The following is a 20,913-nucleotide window of genomic DNA, read 5'->3' on the forward strand; positions in this document are numbered from 1 at the left end:
TGCCATTTCACATATATTGATTAATTTAATCCTCACAACAACCCTGTGAAGGGGAGTTACTATTGTTTCCATTTCAGTGATTAGGGAAACCGAGGCACAAAGAGCTTATATGATTTTTTAGCAAATGATATTATCAGGAGAAACCCAGCTGGGCAGAAGTGGAGCTAGATTCATTAACTATTCTACCTGTTATTCCTGTTTTACAGATGAGAAAACTGAGGCTCAGAGAAGTTCATTTGACTTCAGCCTTACACACTACCAGTCAATGACAAAACCAGGTTTCAGAGTGTGACCACTGGCCTCTAAATCCCCAACCCTTTTTAATGCTGCCCATTTTAGGGAAGAAATGCTCAGATGCTTAGTTCCATTTTAAACATGCCATAGTCAAGGTGGTGATGAAACAGCCTAACAAAGGTTTATTTGGTAGTTGAAAATGGGAGGCTGGAGCATGTTTGCTTCGCTGATATACGCCAAGTGCCTAGAATTGTGCCTGGCACATTGGCAGACACTCAGTAAATAATCATTGGAGGCAAATGGCCAAACTGGAGACATTATCTGGCAAACAATGCAATGGGAGCAATGACAGGGTACATGGTGTAGGGCCGGGGGTACAGGCTGCCCCAGGACACTCAGACTTCTTTCTGGAAGGAACCACTGTTCAGGTCCTCTGTGCCCTGGGGTACCCAGAGGCTCAATGGGTGGAGTTTTGGGCTTTGCATATGACACACCTGGGTTAGAGTCCTGCTCTGCCGATATAACAGGACAGGACCTAAATAACTTACTTAAATCTTTCTTTCTTTTTATCTTTCTTGCTTTTTTTTTTTTTTCTTCTTTTTTTTTGAGACAGAGTTTCGCTCTTGTCGCCCAGGCTGGAGTGCAATGGCGACTTCTCAGTTCACTGCAACCTCCACCTCCTGAATTCAAGCGATGCTCCTGCCTAAGCCTCCCGAGTAGCTGGGATTATAGGCATGCGCCACCACGCCCAGCTAATCTTTATGTTTTTAGTAGAGATGGAGTTTCACCAGGTTGGCCAGGCTGGTCTCAAACTCTGGACCTCAGGTGATCTTCACATCTCAGCCTCCCAAAGTGCTGGGATTACAGGCGTGAGCCACCGCACCCAGCCCCTTTTTTTCTTTCTTTCTTATTTTTTATGGAAATATAATGGGCTTACCAAAAGTACACAAGTTGTGACTGTGTGCAGTGGCTCATGCCTGTAATACCAGCATTTTGGGAAGCCGAGGTGGGTGGATGACTTCAGATCAGGAGTTTGAGACCAGCTTGGCCAACGTGGTGAAACCCCATTTTTACCAAAAATACAAAAATTAGCTTGTGTGTTGGCACACGCCTGTAATCCTAGCTACTCAGGAGGCTGAGGCAGGAGAATTGCTTGAACCTGGGAGGCAGAGGTTGCAGTGAGTCAAGATCATACCACTGCACTCCAGCCTGGGCAACACAGCAAGATTCCATCTCAAAAAAAAAAAGTATAAAAGTTGCAAGTGTTCTGTCTGATGAATGTCCACAAACTGAATGCACACATGTAATCAGCACTGAGATCAAGAAACAGTATATGACTGGCATCCTAGGAGCCCCCTCACGCCCCCTTCCAATCACTGTCACTCTCCAAGAGTAACCACAATCCTAATTTCTAACACCGTGGATTACTTTTGCCTATTTTTGAACATTTTGTATTGTATGTCTGATTTCCTCACTTTACACGATTTGTTTCGTTTTGTTTTGTTTTTTTCAAGATGGAGTCTCACTCTGTCACCCAGACTGGAGTGCAGTGGCGCGATTTTAGCTCAATGCAACCTCCACCTCCTGGGTTCAAGCAATTCTCCTGCCTCAGCCTCCCGAGTAGCTGGGATTACAGGTGCGCACCACTATGCCTGGCTAATTTTTGTATTTTTAGTAGAGAGGGGGTTTCACCATGTTGGCCAGGTTGGTCTCGAACTCCTGACCTCAAGTGATCTGCCCGCCTCAACCTCCCAAAGTGCTGGGATTATAGGTGTGAGCCACTGCACCCGGCCAGACAATTTTTATGAGATTCATTAATATTATTGTGTGTAGTTGACGATGGTTCGATTCTCATTGCTATATAGAATTCCATTGTGTGAATATACTACTTTTTAAAAACATCCATTCCACTACTGGGGCGTTTGGGTAGTTCCAGAGTTTGTCTATTATGAGAATGATTACTGTGAACATCTTTGTGCTTGTCTTTCAGAGCACATTATCTCATGCACATTGCTGTCGGGTAGATGCCTGGGAGCAGGTTTTCTGGGCGTGCATATGTTCAGCTTGGGTAGCTGTTGCCGAACAGTTGTCCAAAACGGTCATATGAGATTTGTAGTTGCTCTACTTTTTTGCCAACACTTGGTATGTTTTATTTTTTTTCATTTTAGCCATTCTAGTGCATGTGTCATAGTAGCATATTGTAGTTTTAATTTGCATTTCCTGGCTGACTAATGAATATAAGCACCTTTTCATGTGTTTATTGGCTGTTTGGACAGCCTCTTTTATGAGATGCCTACTTAAGTCTTTTGTCCATATTTTTATTCAGTTGTGTGACTTTCTTACTGACTTACAGGATTTCTTTACATGTTCTTTTTTTTTTTTGAGATGGAGTCTCGCTCTGTCATCCAGGCTAGAAAGCAGTGGCATGATCTCGGCTCACAGCAATCTCTGCTTCCTGGGTTCAGGCGATTCTCCTGCCTCAGCCTCCCAAGTAGCTGGGATTACAGGCATGCGCCACCATGCTCAGCTAATTTTTGTATTTTTAGTATAGATGAGGTTTCACCAGGTTGGCCAGGCTGGTCTCGAACTCCTGACCTCAGGTGAGCCTTCCAAAGTGCTGGGATTACAAGCTTGAGCTACAGCACCCAACCCTTTACGTATTCTTGATACAAGTCCTTTGTCTTTGTTAACAAGATGTTTGCAAGATGTAAACACATTGTAATTATCCACTCCTGCTCTAAAGATTACTTCTTCATTGTTTTTTTTTTTTTTTTTTTTTTTTTTGAGACAGTCTCTCTCTGTTGCCCAGTCTGGAGTGCAGTGGCATGATCTCAGCTCACTGTAACCTCCACCTCATTGGTTCAAGCAATTCTCGTGCCTCAGCCTCTTGACTAGCTGGGATTACAGGCGCCCACCACTATGCCCAGTTAATTTTTGTATTTTTAGTAGACATGGGATTTCCCCATGTTGGCCAGGCTGGTCTCGAACTCCTGACTTAAGGTGATCTGCCTGCCTCAGCCTCCCAAATTGCTGGGATTACAGGCTTGAGCCATCGTGCCCGGCCTCATTCTTTTTTTAATCATCCAGCCCAAAAAAACTCTTCATTCTTTTTTTTTTTTTTTTTTTTTTTTTTTTTTTGAGATGGAGTCTTGCTCTGTTGCCCAGGCTGGAGTGCAGTGGCGCAATCTCGGCTCACTGCAACCTCCGCCCCTCCAGATTTAAGCAATTCTCTGCCTCAGCTTCCGGAGTAGCTGGGATTACAGGCGCGTGCCCGGCTAGTTTTTTTGTATTTTTAGTAGAGACGGGGTTTCACCATCTTGGCCAGGCTGGTCTTGAACTCCTGACCTCGTGATCCACCCACCTCGGCCTCCTAAAGTGCTGGGATTACAGGCGTGAGCCACCGCGCCCGGCCAACTCTTCATTCTTTTAATGATTACCTTTATGTGAAAAAAATTTTTACTTTTGATATAATACAGTTTATCAAATTGCTCTTTTATGATTAGCCCCTTTGTGTCTTTTGTTTGTTTGAGACAGGGTCTTGTTCTGTTGCAAAGGGTGGAGTGCAGCGGCACAATCATAGCTCAATGTAGCCCCAAACTCCTGAGCTCAAGCAATCCTCCTGCCTCAGCCTCCTGAGTAGCTGGGACCATAGGCATGAGCAGCCATACCCAGCCACCTCCATATGAATTTTGGAATGAGTTTTTCACAAAAACAACCTACTGGGATTTTTAACTAGGATTATGTTGAATCTGTAGCTTAGGAAGAATAAATTATTTCATAATATTCAGTCTTCCAATCCATGAATATGCTATATCTCTGCATTTTTTTCCTCTTACATTTCTTATTATGAAAATTTCAAACATATAGAAAAGCAGGAAGGATTATAGTACAACTAATTCTGTACATTCATCATCTAGATTGAATAGTTGTTGATAGTGTGTCTTATTTGCGTATATATGTGTGTGTGTATATATATAAAATAACAAAAATTAGCTGGGTATGATGGCATGTGCCTATAGTCCCAGCTATGAAGGACGCTGAGTTGGAAGGATCATTTGAGCCCAGGAGTTCCGGCTGCAGTGAGTGTGAGCCAGGATCGCTCCACTGCACTCTAGCCAGGGTGACAGAGTGAGACCCTGTCTCTAAAAACAAACAAAAATTAGGGAACAATTGGCCAATTTGCTCTTCTCAAACTATTTCATAGTAAATTATAGACATCATAGATACTTTACCCATAAATATTTCAACATATATCTTAAAAGTCTAAGGATAGTCTCCTATATAATCACAATTCCATTATCATATCTAAGAAAATTAATTGTTCCCTAATTTTTTTTTTTTGAGACGGAGTCACCAACTGTCGCCTAGACTGGAGTGCAGTGGCACGATCTCGGCTCACTGTAAGCTCCACCTCCCGGGTTCAAGTGATTCTTCTGCCTCAGCCTCCTGAGTAGTTGGGACTACAGGCGTCCGCCACCACATCCGGCTAATTTTTTGTATTTTTAGTAGAGACGGAGTTTCACCATGTTGACCAGGATGGTCTCGATCTCCTGACCTCGTGATCCGCCTGCCTCAGCCTCCCAAAGTGCTGGGATTACAGGTGTGAGCCACCGCACCTGGCTGATTGTTCCCTAATTTTTGTTTGTTTTTAGAGACAGGGTCTCATGCCCTCACCCTAGCTAGAGTGCAGTGGAGCGATCCTGGCTTATGCTCACTGCATCCTGGAACTCCTGGGCTCAAATGATCCTTCCACCTCAGCATCCTTCGTAGCTGGGACTATAGGCACATGCCATCATATCCAGCTAATTTTTGTTATTTTTTATAAAGATGGGGTCTTCCTATTTGCCCAGGCTAGTCTTGAACTCCTGGGCTCAAGCACACCTCCCATCTTGGCCTCCCAAGGTGCTGGGACTACAGGCATGAGCCACCGCATTTGGCCTGTTTCCTAGCTTTTTTTTTTTTTTTTTTTTTTTTGAGACGGAGTCTAGCTCTGTTGCCCAGGCTGGAGTGCAGTGGCGTGATCTCAGCTCACTGCAAGCTCTGCCTCCCGGGTTCACGCCATTCTCCTGCCTCAGCCTCCCAAGTAGCTGGGACTACAGGCACCCGCCACTACGCTCGGCTAATTTTGTGTGTGTGTGTTTTTAGTAGAGATGGGGTTTCACCATGTTAGCCAGAATGGTCTCGATCTGACCTCGTGATCCGCCTGCCTCCCAAAGCGCTGGGAGTACAGGCATGAGCACCGCGCCCAGCCCTAGTTTTTAATCTATAGTCAGATTTCCACAGTTGCCCTCTAAATGTCTTTCGTTGCTTTTTGTTTTGTTTTGTTTTCAAAATAAGATCCATGATGTATTGCATTTCTTTATGTCTCTTAAATCTCTTTTTTTTTTTTTTTTTTTTTTTTTTTTTGAGACGGAGTCTCACGCTGTTGCCCAGGCTGGAGTGCAGTGGCGCGATCTCGGCTCACTGCAAGCTCCGCCTCCCGGGTTCCCGCCATTCTCCTGCCTCAGCCTCCTGAGTAGCTGGGACTACAGGCGCCCGCCACCACGCCCGGCTAATTTTTTGTATTTTTAGTAGAGACGGGGTTTCACTGTGGTCTCGATCTCCTGACCTTGTGATCCGCCCGCCTCGGCCTCCCAAAGTGCTGGGATTACAGGCTTGAGCCACCGCGCCCGGCCTTCTTAAATCTCTTTTAATTTAGAATCATCTCCTCTCTGCCTCTCTCTCTCTCTCTCTCTCTTTTTTTTTTTTAAAGACAGGTTCTGGCTTTGTTGCCCAGGCTGGAGTGCCGTGGTGTGATCTTGACTCACTGCAGCCTTGACCCTCTGGGCTCAAGTGATCCTCATGCCTCAGCCTCCCAAAGTGCTGGGATTACAGGCATGAGCTACTGCACCCGACCTCCTCTCTCTTTTTATAAATGACATTGACTTTTGTTAGAGATCAGGCCAGCAGTCTTGTAGATGTCTGATGTTCTAGATCTGACTTTTTCCTCATCGTGTTACTCACTTTGTTCCTCCATCTCCTGAACTTCCTGTAAACTGGGACATAGGTCTAGGCTTGATGAGATGCAGATAAACCTTGCTGGCCAGGCATGGTGCCTCACTCCTGTAATCCTGGCTGTTTGGGAAGCCGAGGTGGGCAGATCACCTGAGGTCAGGAGTTTGAGACCAGCCTGGCCAATGTGGTGAAACTCTGTCTCTACTAAAAATACAGAAGTTAGGCCGGGCGCGGTGGCTCAAGCCTGTAATCCTAGCACTTTGGGAGGCCGAGACGGGCGGATCACGAGGTCAGGAGATCGAGACCATCCTGGCTAACATGGTGAAACGCCGTCTCTACTAAAACATACAAAAAACTAGCCGGGCGAGGTGGCGGGCGCCTGTAGTCCCAGCTAAGAGGGAGGCTGAGCCAGGAGAATGGCATGAACCTGGGAGGCGGAGCTTGCAGTGAGCTGAGATCCGGCCACTGCACTCTAGCCTGGGTGACAAAGCAAGACTCCGTCTCAAAAAAAAAAAAAAAAAAAAAAACAGAAGTTAGCTGGGCATGGTAGCACACTCCTGTAATCCCAGCTACTTGGGAGGCTGAGGCATGAGAATCACTTGAACCTGTGAGGTGGAGGTTGCAGTGAGCCGAGATCACGCCATTGTACTCCAGTATGGGCAACAGCATGAGACTCTGTCTCAAAAACAACAACCAAAAAAAAAAAAAAAAACAAAAAACCTCACTAAGCTTTCTGGGGGTCTCTTTCTCTGACAGCCCTTCTTAGAGTGGGTACGGCCGGCAGGTGTATGAACAAGTATGTAAAGTTTTAGCATAGCGCCTGGTACAGAGGCAGTCTCAGTACATGGTGGCAGCTCCTAATACTTGTTCCTGCCTTAGGCCAGACATTTTACTCCAATGTTTGTTCCTGGGAACCTGTTACCCTGACGATTCTCCTGGACTGGCCAGGCAGCAGTAGCTTTCCCCTGCTGGGGATCTGGGCCCTGGGCTGCCTTGGCCATTCCCCGTCTTTCTCTCCTCCTGCCCTCAGACAACACAGGCAGTTCTACATACCGGCCGCCCCCTCGGACCCGGGAGGTGCTGATCAATGGGCAGATGGTGAAGCTGAAGTACTGCTTCACCTGCAAGATGTTTCGGCCACCCCGAACCTCACACTGCAGTGTCTGTGACAACTGTGTGGGTGAGTAGGAGGCGGCAGGGAGGGATGCAGGGATTCCTGAGAGAGACTGAGTCCTGGGGGTGGGGGGGCGTCACGCATGGGGATGGTGTGGGCAGGGTCTGAAATACCCAGGGCTTGGCAGGGGGACTGGTTCACCCAGATTTGCCCTGACTCAGGAGGGCCCAGGGGAGGGGCCCTCAGCTTCACCAGGAGTGTTTTGGCTTCAGCTCTGGATTGGTGGATTCCTTCCCCCAGCTCGGAGGTGTGGGGCAGACAGAGGGGCCTTGAACCCTTCTCCCAAGCTTCAGCCCGGTCCTCAGGAAGTCAAAGCTCCCAGGAAACAGACTGAAATAATAACATTCCAGATGTGTTTGGGCCAGAAAGAATGATTTACTGTCCAGTGGCCCAGGGCACCAGCTGTACTGAAAGACTTTGATCTGATTCCCAGGGTTGAGAGGGACAAGCATCTGGGAAGAGAGGCATTTAAGCTGATGAGGTGCAGAGGATGTCACCACTGGAAACGGCTCCTGACCCTACAGCTGCCTGCAGTGGTTGTTTTGTCCCCTCTCCCTGCCCTCCAGAGGCTGTGTAGTTGTGACGGGCACCAAGGGTGGTCCCCTGGAAGGGTGCTGTAAGGGAAACGCTGCGTGAGAGGGCGCAGGTGAGCTGAGCCACAGTGACTGTGCACAGTTCCCAGGGCAGTGAGATCATCATGCCAGCTCAGTACTCCCTGAGCAAGAGAACAGCAGGGAGCACCCCATGACGGCATGCAGCAAAGGGGGTGACTCAGTGGGCACCATTCATCCCCGAGGAGCTGCCCCGCCCACCCCCTGCAAAGGGCGCTGGCCTTGGCATGAGGCCTGCAACGGGCTTGTGACCCACATTCCCACAGGGACTTCCTTTACCAGAGCCTGGGTGTGCCTCCACCCCCGGGGACGGTGTGTAGGTGAGCTCAGCCCTTTGACCTGGCCTGTGATGCTGGCTGGCTGTGAACCACATTGCAGCCCAGCCCCTCCCTGGGCCGCTAGTCCTAGAGCAGGGGACAGGGGCTATTGACTGTTAGCATGTGGTTGGGATGGTAGACCACGTGACAAGTACTTTTGTGAGTTTTTGTGCCGGCGCTGCTCCGGATCCTGGGGAGTCAGCATGGTGTGACACCAGCACAGCCCCCCTCGCCCATGGAGCTTACAGTCAAGTAGGGCTGATTGGCCAATCCAGTAATTATAAATAAGCATAAAAGCACACATGTGCAGAGGGCCACAAAAGAGAAGTGATGGGGCAGATAACAGGGCCCCCCCACCTAGTCTGGGATTGGAAGAGACTTTCTTAAGAAGGTGGTTTTGCAGCTGAGACATGGAGGAGAAGTTCCAGTTAGCCAGGTAAAGAGACAGGAGAGAGTGCATCAGGCAGTGGGAACTGGTACACAAAGGACCAGAGGCAGGTGTGTCCAAGGCCTGGGAGCCAGCTGGTGCTGTGAGAGTGAGCGGAGTAGGAAAACACCAGCCATGGTCGAGGCTGCCAAATGCCTGTGCTGGCTGCAGGCCAGCCCACACTAACCCATCGCCCCTTGCCCTTGTCCAGAACGATTTGACCATCACTGCCCCTGGGTGGGCAACTGTGTGGGGAGACGGAACTATCGCTTCTTCTACGCGTTTATTCTCTCCCTCTCATTCCTGACGGCCTTCATCTTCGCCTGCGTGGTCACCCACCTGACGTTGCGTGAGTTGGGGGTGAGGGCAGCGGGGGAGTGGAACGGGCCAGCCAGCAAGCTCAAGGGTCAGCAAGCTTCAGCAGTCACTGTCCCTCTGAGCTTGTCCTCTCCTGTTTCTTTCTCCCCAGGTGCTCAGGGAAGCAACTTCCTCTCCACTCTGAAGGAGACACCAGCAAGATATCCTTTGTCAGCTAGAGGACACTCCAGTGGGAACTGAGGTCCCTTCACTGGGTGGGTCCCATGCCTCATCCTCTAATCAGAGGGGAACAGCATACAGCCCACATGTGTCCTCTAGAATCCAGTGTACCAGCTCCTCTGTTCACACCCAGGCAAGAGCTGATTCTACATGGGGCATTGTGGGGCCGGGGTCCCCATCTTCAGGGGCCTGGAAGAGAGTATGTCCCTTAAGATGCCAAGCTCCCTGGACCGTGTCATGCCTGAGGCTCTTTATGATTGGAACCCTTAGTTTTGTCTGCCGTCTGTCACTCTCACCTTGTCTGGCTCTTGAGTGGGGTCCTGACCTTCCGTGGAGCCCAGAAGGTGATCCTGCTAAGAAGTAGGGACTGGGCCACAGGAAGGTTCCAAAACTTCTCAGCTCTCTGGGGAAACAGCTTCATGGAAGGATAGGTGAGACAGACCAGGCTGGGAGGCTCCCCACCCTCCACCCGTTTAGGTCCTTAACTGCCTCACCGTGCTGGAGTTGGTCATCTGCTTCTTCTCCATCTGGTCCATTCTGGGCCTCTCAGGGTTTCACACGTACCTCGTCGCCTCCAACCTGACTACTAATGAAGACGTGAGTAAATCTGGAGCCACCCCTCATTCTAGGGCAGCGCCCTCAGGAGGAGGCAGGGCTGAGGGAGCCTGGGGCAGCCAAGCGCAGTCCTGACTCAGGGACTGCTGGGAAAACGCCTGTTAAGCAGCCAGATGCCTCCCAGTCCTCTCAGCTTGGCCCTGGTGGGTCCAATGCAGGCTTCTGAGACCTCCACATGCTTCATTCTCTCAGTGCGGGCTCTCAAGGCCCCAGGTTGCTTTTCTCCACAGCCCCGCAGGAGGCAGTGCCCATACCACAACACACATGATGTTTGGCTGGCACATGACCGCTTACGGAATTCTTTCTGTTCCCGTCATCTCTTTGGGTCCTTTTGCCAAGCCTGAGGCAGAAAGGACAGGGATGCTTTTTCCCCATTCGATGACTGAGAGACATGTCCCCTGTCTGGGAGGTCACACAGCTGGGAGGGGACAGAGCCAAGGTCGGTGCCCAGTCAGGTGCTCTCCCTCTTGCACACTGCCCCTGTCAGCAGCAAAGCCGTGACTGTTCTCAGGGTGTCACCGGCCTGTCCTGGCTGCCCCTCTTAATATGCACACCTGGGGGAGACAGGGGACAGGCCAGTGGGTTCCATTGACCCTCCCTACCTGGCACCCTGCAGACTGCCATCAACAAGCATGTTTGATGTGCCCAGCCCTGGGCCAGACCTGACTTCCCCTCGCCATCCTCCAAACACTAAAAAGCAAATGAGAGCATCTGTTTCAGGGCCCACCATCAACCCATCCTCCAACAGAAAATACATTCCCAGACCTCATCCTCTCATTCAGGGAAACAAAACTTAACACACATGACAGGGCGTTGTGTGCTTGGTGATCGGTGAGAACAGAAATGCCGTCAGCCAGCATCTCCCTCTGTAGCTTCTTGGGTGCCAGTTCTGCAGCACATTACCAGAGGTTAAAGAGAAAGGAGTGTGTGGCCAAATAAGTGTAGAAAGCTCTAGGTATTTAGAGCTCTAGCTCTAGGTAATACCTCTAGGTCAAAGTATTCTTTATTGCTAAACTCCCCAGTGCCTTCCATAGCTTGGCTTCACAGAGCTAGAGAATCTGGCAAAGATTAATCTAATGCCCTGGCAATGCCATCTGAGAATTAGTATTATTTTCCCTATTTTCCACATGATGACTCAGGCTCAGCAAAGTGGTGATCTGTCCAGGTAGCATAGCCAGTGAGTAGCAGGGCTGGGGCTCACAGGCAGGTCAGCCCTCGCCCTGTGCCCCTGCACTACCCTCCTTCAGAAGCGGCTGGCCAGAGAAGGGAGGAGTCATCCGAAAGGTTTCCTCTGGTGCTTCTCTTGGGCTCTGCTCTGTCATCTCCTCTTTGGGGCCTCCTGATCTCTGCCAGGGGTCCCCCACACCCTCATTGAATGGCCCACATGAAAGACATGTCCCCTTCTCTAACCAGAATTGGTTTTGGAATTGACCAGCTGTCCCCAGCCTCTAGACCTCCCTCCTAGAAAAGTGAAGCAAAAGGAGGCACTTGACCCAGGCCTCCTTCCTGCTTGCAGATCAAAGGCTCGTGGTCCAGCAAGAGGGGCGGCGAGGCCTCTGTCAACCCCTACAGCCATAAAAGTATTATCACCAACTGCTGCGCTGTGCTGTGTGGCCCCCTACCTCCCAGGTAAGCGAGTGGGGTACAGAAGAGGGGTAACAGGGCCAGGCCTGGCCAGTGATTAAAGTGTTCCTGGATATCAGCCGACCTCCCCCTATACCCTAGATGCCCTCCATCCACCACCCTCTGGAGGGCATTTGTCATGGGAAGGAATTCCATGGAGAGTTGTTATTTAATCACGTGCTCATTGTAGAAAAAAAAATTAAGTACAAAATGTAAAACAGAAGAGCATTGGATATGACATGTAATCCTGCTCCCCGGGGATAACCACCATGACTGTTTCAGCCACGCTTGAATGACACTGCCCTTCCAGTTGCCCACTGCATGGACTGGGTGGCGACTCCATCCTCTCCTGGCAGTAGGAACCCTGGGGACTCAGCCCTGCTGGGACGCTCCCTGTTCATCCCGACACCAGGGGGCACCAGAGAGCTCCAGAACGGGATTAAATTGCTGTAGGCACTGCCAGAACGAGTCATTCCCACATAGTCATGTCCCCTGCCCCACCCAGTATCCCTGTCACCCAGCCTGCCTAGAGGGGAAAGGAACACAGGAATCTCATAGTCACCAAATACCTGTTCATCCTTGCTTTCTCCCGTCACCTGCAGCCTGGCTTCTTGGCAGCCAGACAGGTGGGCCAGTTGGAATTAATAGTAAATAAATTCTATGGCCAAAAGCCAGGTGGCCTGAGGGCAGAGAGAGGCCTGCCAGAGATAAGGGTCTTGGGCCCCCAGATGGGGAGCAGCTGTCCTTTCCTCAGCCTTTCTTGGCCTGGGCCTTTCCTTGGCTGAGATAGACTCTGCCGTCCAGCCGCTGGCCTGGAGGCTCAGGGTCGCACAGAGCCCTCATGTGTCCCCCTTGTGTTTTGGAAGCCTGATTGACCGGAGGGGATTTGTGCAGTCCGACACCGTGTTGCCCTCACCCATCAGAAGCGATGACCCAGCCTGCAGAGCCAAGCCGGACGCCAGCATGGTAGGAGGCCACCCCTGACCATGGCTCAGTACTTGCCACCTGCTGGCCTGTCTGCCCCTCCGCACTCACCTGCCGGGACCCTCCCTGTTCCATCCAAGGGAAGCAGAACTGCCAAAGACTCAAGTCTTTTCATATTTATTTCCCCCCCTGCGTGGCTTTCCCTGAACTGTTCCGTGGCTGTGCCCTCTGCTCCCCAAACCCAGGTTCCCACAGCCTTGGGCCCTAGGTCCCCCTAGCTGATCAGTGCCAGGAGAGACCAGAGCCTCTGGAGGCCACCCAGGGGACGACACCAAGTCCTTGCCTGTGCCAGGCGAGCCCTGTGTGAGTGAGGCTGTGAACTGAGCGTGAGGCCTCCCAGGTGGGGGAACTGCTTGGGCCTTGCTGAGCCAAGGTCCTCAAGGTGAAGCAGGACTGAGGAGCGGCCAGCTCTGGACAGAGGGCTGTGGAGAGGAAGCCTCTATGGGCTGCTTTGGTCTGTGGGCTCCTTCATTCTCTTGGTGATAATTGCTCTTTCTTCTTTGGGATTTTTGGTGGGGTTTTTTCCCCCTTTTTTTAATGGAGTTGGCCAATAGGATAGAGCTGGGGTTCCAGTAGAGAAGGCAGGGTTGGTGGTGGGTGGGGGCAGCCTCTATCAGACCAAGGTGAATTACCCAGCCAGGCACCCACAGCCTCAGGTCCTGTGCAGGTCCTGGGCAGCACAGTGGAAGTGCGAGCCTGGTCCTTCCCCTGCCCGTGGCGAGCTCTCTAAGGGATCCCAGCCTGCCCCTCCACCTCTCTCCCAAGCCAGGTCCGGGCATGGGTGGGTTATGCTCATGCTGGCAATACTTGAAACGGGTTTATTAATGCTGGGTATTTTGCACAATTTTATAGACCTCTTTTCTACATAGTCTTTTTTTAAATGGAAGGAGAAAAGGTCAGCCACATTACTGTCTGTGTAGTGCCAGGTGAAAGGTTATCAGAAGGCTGGTTGGTTTTAATAAGTTTATTCCAAGAGACCTTCTGACTGGAATGAGTGAGTGTGTGTGTGCATGTGTGTGTGTGTTCGTGTGTGCCCTGTATGAATGTGGCTGGCTCTCATATCCCCTGGGCTGTCCCCTGCCCCCTGCCCTATCCCCTTTGAGTGTCAGAAGCACTCTGAGCCAAGGGGACAGGGGGCACGTGCATTGGTCACGAGAAAACCCTGGGCTCCCACTGGGGCTCAGCCCAGCCTCCTATCTTTCCTTCTTCTGTGGACTTCAGACAGCCAGTGTCTGGGGACTCTGCCACTCTACCCCCAGCCCTACCCTCCAGCCCCCAGGTGAGGCTTCCAGCTGGGACCTGCCCAGGCAGGCTGAGCCTGGGTGTGGTGGGTGGGGTGATGGCTCTGGGGAGTGGCTGCCATCCTACAAGCCACACCCCCTCCTCTGAGCTCTGAATATGGGACTCAGTGCCGGGAGCCGGAAGACAAGGTGTTTCTGCCAAGCGGGGACCTCCATTCAGAGAAAAGGAACGAAGGTGCAGGGTGGGCCAAGAGGCAAGTGAAGGTTGGCCTAAGTCTGGGCCGGAAACTCAGAGGATGTTTCTCCTCTGCTGGGAGCTATAGTTTCTTATCAAAATAGATATTGTCCCACCATCCCCTTCCTTGGCTCTTCAAGTGGGCTGAAGCCCTTGGAAAGTGACATAGGAAGTCCCCAGATCTTGCCCGTCTCACTCCAGAGGCCAGTGGTCACAGACAGCTGGGAATGGCAGCCACAGAGGGTCCCGTCTGGGAGAAACAGCTTCATTCACCCCAACCTCAGGGCCCTGGGCCATCACTGCAGTGGCCCTGGGAGTTGAGGAAGAAGCTGGCTAGAGGAGGGGGCTCCCATCTACCTTTTATTTAAGCCAGTATTCTTTGTTACTGCCTGTAATAAAACTTTAGTTTACAAGAGTTGATTTGCTTTGGTTTGGTTTTTGTTTGCTTTTCCTTTGCTGAGGCCCCAGCTGGCAGCCCTCTGTTCTTTCGGACAAAGTTGGTTATTTCCTGGGGAGACTGTGCGAAGGCAGGCAGCCCAGTGATCTGGCTACATCTTCCCTCACCTGGCTGGAGCTCTGTCCGCCGGAGGCAGAGCAGAGAGGGCTGTGGCTGAGCCCCCATGGGCACGTGAAAAGAGGCCATCCTGTCCCCTCTTTGTCCCCTCCACCTTCCCCTGCCTCAGGGGCTTGGAGACCCCCAAATTCTTCTTCCCTACTGCCTTTCCACTCCGATCCCCAGTGAGTGCTCAGCTAAGAAAACGTTTGAGACGGTAGATTCCAGTTTGAGAGCCGGAGCTTCCCTGGCTACCACCTCCAACCTGGGCAGCAGGGCCCAGCCAGACAACTCATAACACTGGCCCACCTCTCTGGTATCTCCCTCAGGAGGACACCTGTCAGGATTTTGCCATCTCCTGCACAGCCTGAGGGGAGCTAACAGGTCTCTTTGCAGAGGGTTAGCTGGTAAGACCGTTTCTCCCCTGTCGGCCAGCACTGCCCGCTCCCTTCACACACCATCTCATCTTCATCGCATGCCTCGCCAACCCCATGGAGCCCGTCCATCTGTCTGTTGTGTGGTTCGGTGTGTGTGCTGGTGGTGGTAGGGTCTCCAGGGATTCCCTGCTAAGCAGAAGGATCGGGATATAGGGCCAGGCTAAGAGCCCAGCCCCACTGTGGACTGAGGAGGTAGCTTCGCGCAGAGCAGCTCTCCAGCTGGAAGAGGAGGGTGAGGGTGAGGCTGGGGAGAGGATGGCGAACCTGCCCTGAGGTGCTTGGGTCTGTGCTGGTGGAGTCCTGGTATGCAGGGGCCACCAGTCACTAACGCTCTTGTGTCCTGGCTTTCTGTCCCCGCTGAGCTTTCTCTCACCCGCCCGTTTTCTCTCCTGCTTTGTTGCCTGCTGCCTGAGCCTTGCTTGGCCCTTTTCTCGGGGAGAGAGGCAGGTGCTGTGGCAGCACCTGTCCCCACCACCGGGGCCCCTGCAGGCCGCCTCCCTCCTCCCAACCCCGCTAACCCTCTCTCTTCTCCTTCTTTGCTGTCCTGCCGGGGATCTCCAGTGTGTGCGGGGGCTTAAAGACCTCCTGAGGACCGCTGCTCTCTGCCTCTCCAGGAGTGGCCTGGGGGGAGCCAGGCACCCGGCACCTCCACCTGCCTAACCTGTGGCCCATCTGCCACCATCTGTGCCTACAGGGTCTGCCCCCAAGCCTGCCCGGCCTGTGTGCTCTCTAGGGCCCCCATAGGGGGCAGGGGCTGGACTCTGCCCCACTCCCGCTCCATGCCGGCCAGAGTGTAGAAAGCCATAACGCAGCCATCAGCACAATAATGTGACTCTATGCTGAAATGCTCCCTCTCTCCTCCACTGACTTCCCCTTCCCCGGATTTGTGAGGTGTCAAGACTCTAGGAATCTGGCCTTACAGCCTGTCCCTCCACCCCCTCAGATCAGGCATAGCCATAGTCAAGCCCAGCAGGTTTCCTCAGGAACTGTCTGGGGTGTTGATGGTGGATGACGCTGCTGAACAAGTTTGGTGACTGTTCTAAGCACAACTGGCTTGACACTGTTCCCACGGCCTGTCCACCTCCCACCCCCAACCCTCCACCGGAGTAGGTAAGATGTAGGGAGGGTGCGTGCCTCCTTTGCTCTAGGCACCAAGGGACCGAGCCAGCTGTGCACAGCCCCATACGCTTCAGGGGACTAAAGGAAACAGCTGGTCCAAGGAAAATCAGCTGAGCCCAGGGCTGGGGGTTGCTTGTCTGCTATCCTGTACGTTTTTTTAACCAAAATAAAGATTCCCCTTTTCTTGCCATAGCATTGGCTGTCTGGTGCCGCCTTTACTTTGGGGCCCAGGGATGGGACCTGTAGTGGGCGTGCAGAACATATGGCTCCCCCTCGCTCCCAGCTTTCTTCCAACTGGCCAGTGCTGCTCTGGAGATTTAAAAGCACAACAAAGCCAGCAGGGACACAGGAAAAGTGGTTGGCATCCTTTTCACTCTGCCCCTCCAGAACTCTTGGTCTCAATTCCAGACACCACCCAGCCTTAGCCGACCTCTGGTTTCGGAAAGGTCCCAGCGCAGGCTGAGACAGAGGGTTGTTAAGTTTGGGACTGCCATACCCATGAACTGAGCCCAGCCCAGGGTAATGATCTCATGGAGCCTTCACTCTCCCCAGCTGCTGCCCCACGTCAAGATACACACATGTGCATACACGGTACTATGGGCCAAAAAATAATTACCGCTACCATTCAGCAAGGGCTTGCCGAGTCCCAGGAGGGACTCTTGCCCGCCGGAGGCAGGCAGAGAGGGCTGTGGCTAAGCCCCCATGGGCACATGAAAAAAGGCCATCCTGTCCCCTCTTTGTCCCCTCCACCTTCCCCTGCCTCAGGGGCTTGGAGGCCCCCAAATTCTTCTTCCCTACTGCCTTTCCACTCCGATCCCCAGTGAGTGCTCAGCTAAGAAAACGTTTGAGATGATAGATTCCAGTTTGAGGAGGATGATGTCACCCTTTTTACAGATGAGGGAACTGAGACTCAGGGAAGAAACAGGAGCTGCCCAAGGTCACCCAGCTGGCAAAGCAGCAAATCCCAGATCGGAACCTGATCTCTGCCCCAAGCTCTGAGCCATCTGCACTACCTAAGGAATGAATACAGCAGTGGGAGGATGAGATCTTGGAGAAACCCTAAAATTAGAGAATGTCATAGCCAGTAGAGGGCTTAGAGTTGATCTGGGCCAGGCTCCTTGTTTTACTGATGGGGAAATTGAAGCCCAGAGGCAGGAAGGGACCTGCCCAAGGCCTTACAACAGAGCTGGGATGCAGTCCCACACTCTGACCTCATTCCATTCTCTTCATAAATTCCGCACTGTCTCTAGACTGGACTGGTTTAGATGTGGGATACTCTAAACAGCAGTGCCTTCAAGAGAAAAAGAATCAGAACCACGAATTACTTAAAAGTAATGTAGGCTACTCTGGGCACACTGCCTATGGGGTCGCCCTGCTCCACAAGGAGCAGTAAAGATAATAAATATAATTGAATATCCCTTCCCAAAGGCAACTAGTAAAGTGAGCCCTTGGCTAGGTAACTGCACTTTTGTTCACAACTAGCCAGTGGGAAAAGGTGCTAGAGCTTCCTCTGGCAACCTGTTTAATTTGATCATTCCAAGACGGAAACATTTCTCAGGAAGTTCTTTCTAGAATCTACCTGGCATCCCTCCCATTGCTATCAGAGCCCTGTCCTCTGTCCTCAGTGGAGGTAGACAGCAAATGGTTGCTGCCTTCATCACAACCCTTCAAAGCCTATTATTACCAGCTAAGAAGGATTGGTTGACTATGGGGCCAGAGCCCTTAAGCCTGCTGGTAGAATGGATGCTGTACAGGAGGAGGGTGGGGAGGTAGCAAGCAGGATGAGGATAGCCCCTTTGGGCTGCAACCCCAGCTCGTGTCCTGCTGACTCAGACAGCTGACTGTGGAGCTCCATGCCCTGCCAGGGCCTGCTGCCTCCTGCCCGTCTGAGCTCCTGAACTTGGGAAATGGAGGCCCGGAGGCAAAGGGAGGTACCTGAGACAGGAACTGAGTCAGGATCAACAGGCCAGAGCGGGCAGGAGGTGTCAGGCAGCCTGGCTCCCAGATGCACCCCTGAGCTCCAGCAGGGGAGGAGTAGGAATGAAGGGGCTTCCCTGCCCTTGCTCATGGCTATGCGGAGGGCGTGAACCACCACCAGGTCCCCTGGCTTCAGTGGCAGAAAGCAAATGGTCCCTCCCTGGACTCAAGCTCCAAAGTTCCTGGGCCTGCCAGGCCCTGCCTTCCAGGTTCCCAGTGTCCTGGGATCTCCAGCTTTCCCCCAGGACTTGGGGAAGCCCCGACTGGATGACTAGTACAAAGGAAGGCCCCTGAGGTTCCAGGAGCTGCTGAGGTCACAGGAATGTCCTGATCAAGCTTGACCAACCCACGGCCCGCAGGCTGCATGTGGCCCAGGACAGCTTTGAATGTAGCCCAACACAAATTAGTAAACTTTGTTAAAACATTATGAGATTTTTTTGCACTTTTTTTTTTTTTTAGCTCATCAGCTGTCGGTAGTGTTGGTGTATTTTATGTGTGGCCCAAGACGATTCTTCTTCCAATGTGGCCCAGGGAAGCCAAAAGATGGACACTCCTGTCCCAGATGGAGAGGAAGGACTCAGTGCTGAGCACATCTGGCCGTCTGGCCATTCATCCATCTGGAGAGAGAAGGCTATGGGCAAACTGCCTCCTTCTCTCCCCTGTAGACACCCAACTGGGAAGGTCTGGCCTTTGGCTAAGTCCTGGCTTGGGGTCCTTCCTCATTTCACAGAACCTAGCTCTATGTTAGTGCTTTGTGAGTATATGTGGATCATAATAAAGTTGATGGGATTTTTTCACATGACAATAATAGTTGCCATCTGGCCAGGCACGGTGGCTTATGCCTGTAATTTCAGCACTTTGAAAGGCTGAGGCGGGTGGATCACTTGAGGTCAGGAGTTCGAAACCAGCCTGGCCAACATGGTGAAACCACATCTCTACTTAAAAAAAAAAAAGAAATATACACACACACACACACACTAGCCAGGCGTGGTGGTGCACCCCTGTAATCCCAGTTACTCGAGAGGCTGAGGCAGGAGAATCGCTTGAACCCAGGAGATGGAGGTTGCAGTGAGCCGAGATTATGCCGCTACACTCCAGCCTGGGTGACGACCGAAACTCCATCTCGAAAAAAAGAAAAAAATAATAATAGTTTCCATCCATTCTACTGTGCTTTCCATTAACTCGTGTAATCCTCACAAGTCCCATTTTATACTTACAGGAACTGAGGCTCACAGAGCTTAAATCATTTGGCCAAGGCCACAAACAGCTATAAGATTTACATTTAGGCAGTCTGATTCCAAGGGTACTAGGCTATTCTGTATCTCATAGACAAACAATACATATTCACTTTTTTGTCGTCGTTTTGTTTTGAGACGGAGTCTCGCTCTGTCACGCAGGCTGGAGTGCAGTGGCGTGATCTCGGCTCACTGCAACCTCTGCCTCCCGGGTTCAAGCAATTCTCCTGCCTCAGCCTCCCAAGTAGCTGGGACTACAGGTGTGCGCCACCACGCCTGGCTAATTTTTTGTATTTTTAGTAGAGATGGGATTTCACCATGTTAGCCAGGATGGTCTTGATCTCCTGACCTCGTGATCCGTCTGCCTCGGCCTCCCGAAGTGCTGGGATTACAGGCGTGAGGCACCGCACCCGACCCATATTCACTATTTATAAATTAGAGAGAATAAGAAAATCAAAAAGACCAGGTGTAGTGACTCACACCTGTAATCCCAGCACTTTGGGAAGCCAAGGCAAGAGGATTGCTTGAACCCAGGAGTTTGAGACCAGCCTGGGCAACATGGTGAGACCCTGTCTCTACAAAAAATACAAAAATTAGCTGGGCGTTGTGGTGAGCACCTGTAGTCCCAACTTCTTAGGAGGCTGAGGCAGGAGGATCACCTGAGGCCAAGGAAGTTGAGAGTGCAGTGAGCTGTGATCATACCACTGTACTTCAGCCTGGACAACAGAGTGAGACCCTATCCCAAAAAAAGAAAATAGAAAAGAAAATCAAGGGGAAGCAAAATCAGTCAGTCTCACTACCTCAAGATACCCTCTATAAGTTGGTATTTTCGTGTGGTTCCTATCGTTTTCTACGTCAGTTCTCTGAATTGAGCAAAATCTTTGGGCTGTCAAACCTGAAATCCCCTTTACTTCCTTGGAAACCCTGTAGCATTAGTCCAGACATGTCCCTACTCCTCCTTGTGGCAAAAGAGAAGAATCTCATCTTTGGTCCCCAGAGTTCTGGCCTAAGCCTCCCTCTAGGAGGGAAGATGAGTGTTCAGACACTCAGGGTACCTGGGGGAGACACAGGCCTGTGAAATTATCCTAGCTCAACTATTAGGCGGGCAGAATCCCAGTGAAAGGAGCCGTACCCGAGGCCCATCTAAGCTTTGGCTAGGAGTGGGGCAGATAAGCAGGAATCCATCCCTGTAGGCTCAACGCCAACACCCTTTGGTGAAACTCCTGATGAAACTTGAGGCCAGGGCCCCAGCAAGCAGGGAAAGAAGGTTGGCAACAGAGGTCTCCATCTGAGGACTCTGCCAGGGGTCAGAGGTGGGGTAATGGTCAAAAGGAAGGAAGTGGCTCATGCCCATAATCCCAGCAGTTTGGGAGGCTGAGGCAGGAGAATTGCTTGAGCCCAGGAGTTTGAGACCTGCCTGGGCAATGTAGTGAGATCCTGTCTCTATTTAAAAAAAAAAAAAAAAAAAGGAAGGAACAGGGAAACTTCTGAGAGACAGGCTGGGGGAGGCATCACGTAGCTGGGATTGCTGCCCCATAAAACAGAATGGTATGTGTCACTGCCACCTCCCTTTCTCAGTCCTCTCTCTCCCCAGGTTGCT

The 20,913-nt window shown here is 51.5% G+C and overlaps 2 protein-coding genes across 2 annotated transcripts in view; both read left to right on the forward strand.

The window, feature by feature from the left end:
- The window catches only part of ZDHHC18 (zinc finger DHHC-type palmitoyltransferase 18), a 30,759-nt gene extending 16,352 nt beyond the window's left edge, over positions 1-14,407 (forward strand). The window contains exons 3-8 of the mRNA XM_050795790.1: positions 7,259-7,408; positions 8,969-9,106; positions 9,227-9,275; positions 9,789-9,891; positions 11,426-11,538; positions 12,399-14,407. Of these exons, the coding sequence (XP_050651747.1) occupies positions 7,259-7,408; positions 8,969-9,106; positions 9,227-9,275; positions 9,789-9,891; positions 11,426-11,538; positions 12,399-12,516 (671 nt within the window). The 3' untranslated portion in view covers positions 12,517-14,407. The remainder of the gene's footprint in view (positions 1-7,258; positions 7,409-8,968; positions 9,107-9,226; positions 9,276-9,788; positions 9,892-11,425; positions 11,539-12,398) is intronic.
- The window catches only part of NUDC (nuclear distribution C, dynein complex regulator), a 149,587-nt gene that overhangs the window by 37,092 nt on the left and 91,582 nt on the right, over positions 1-20,913 (forward strand). The window lies entirely within an intron of this gene.

This window comes from Macaca thibetana, chromosome 1 (genome assembly GCF_024542745.1).
Source record: "Macaca thibetana thibetana isolate TM-01 chromosome 1, ASM2454274v1, whole genome shotgun sequence".
In the NCBI taxonomy this organism is placed as follows: domain Eukaryota; kingdom Metazoa; phylum Chordata; class Mammalia; order Primates; family Cercopithecidae; genus Macaca; species Macaca thibetana.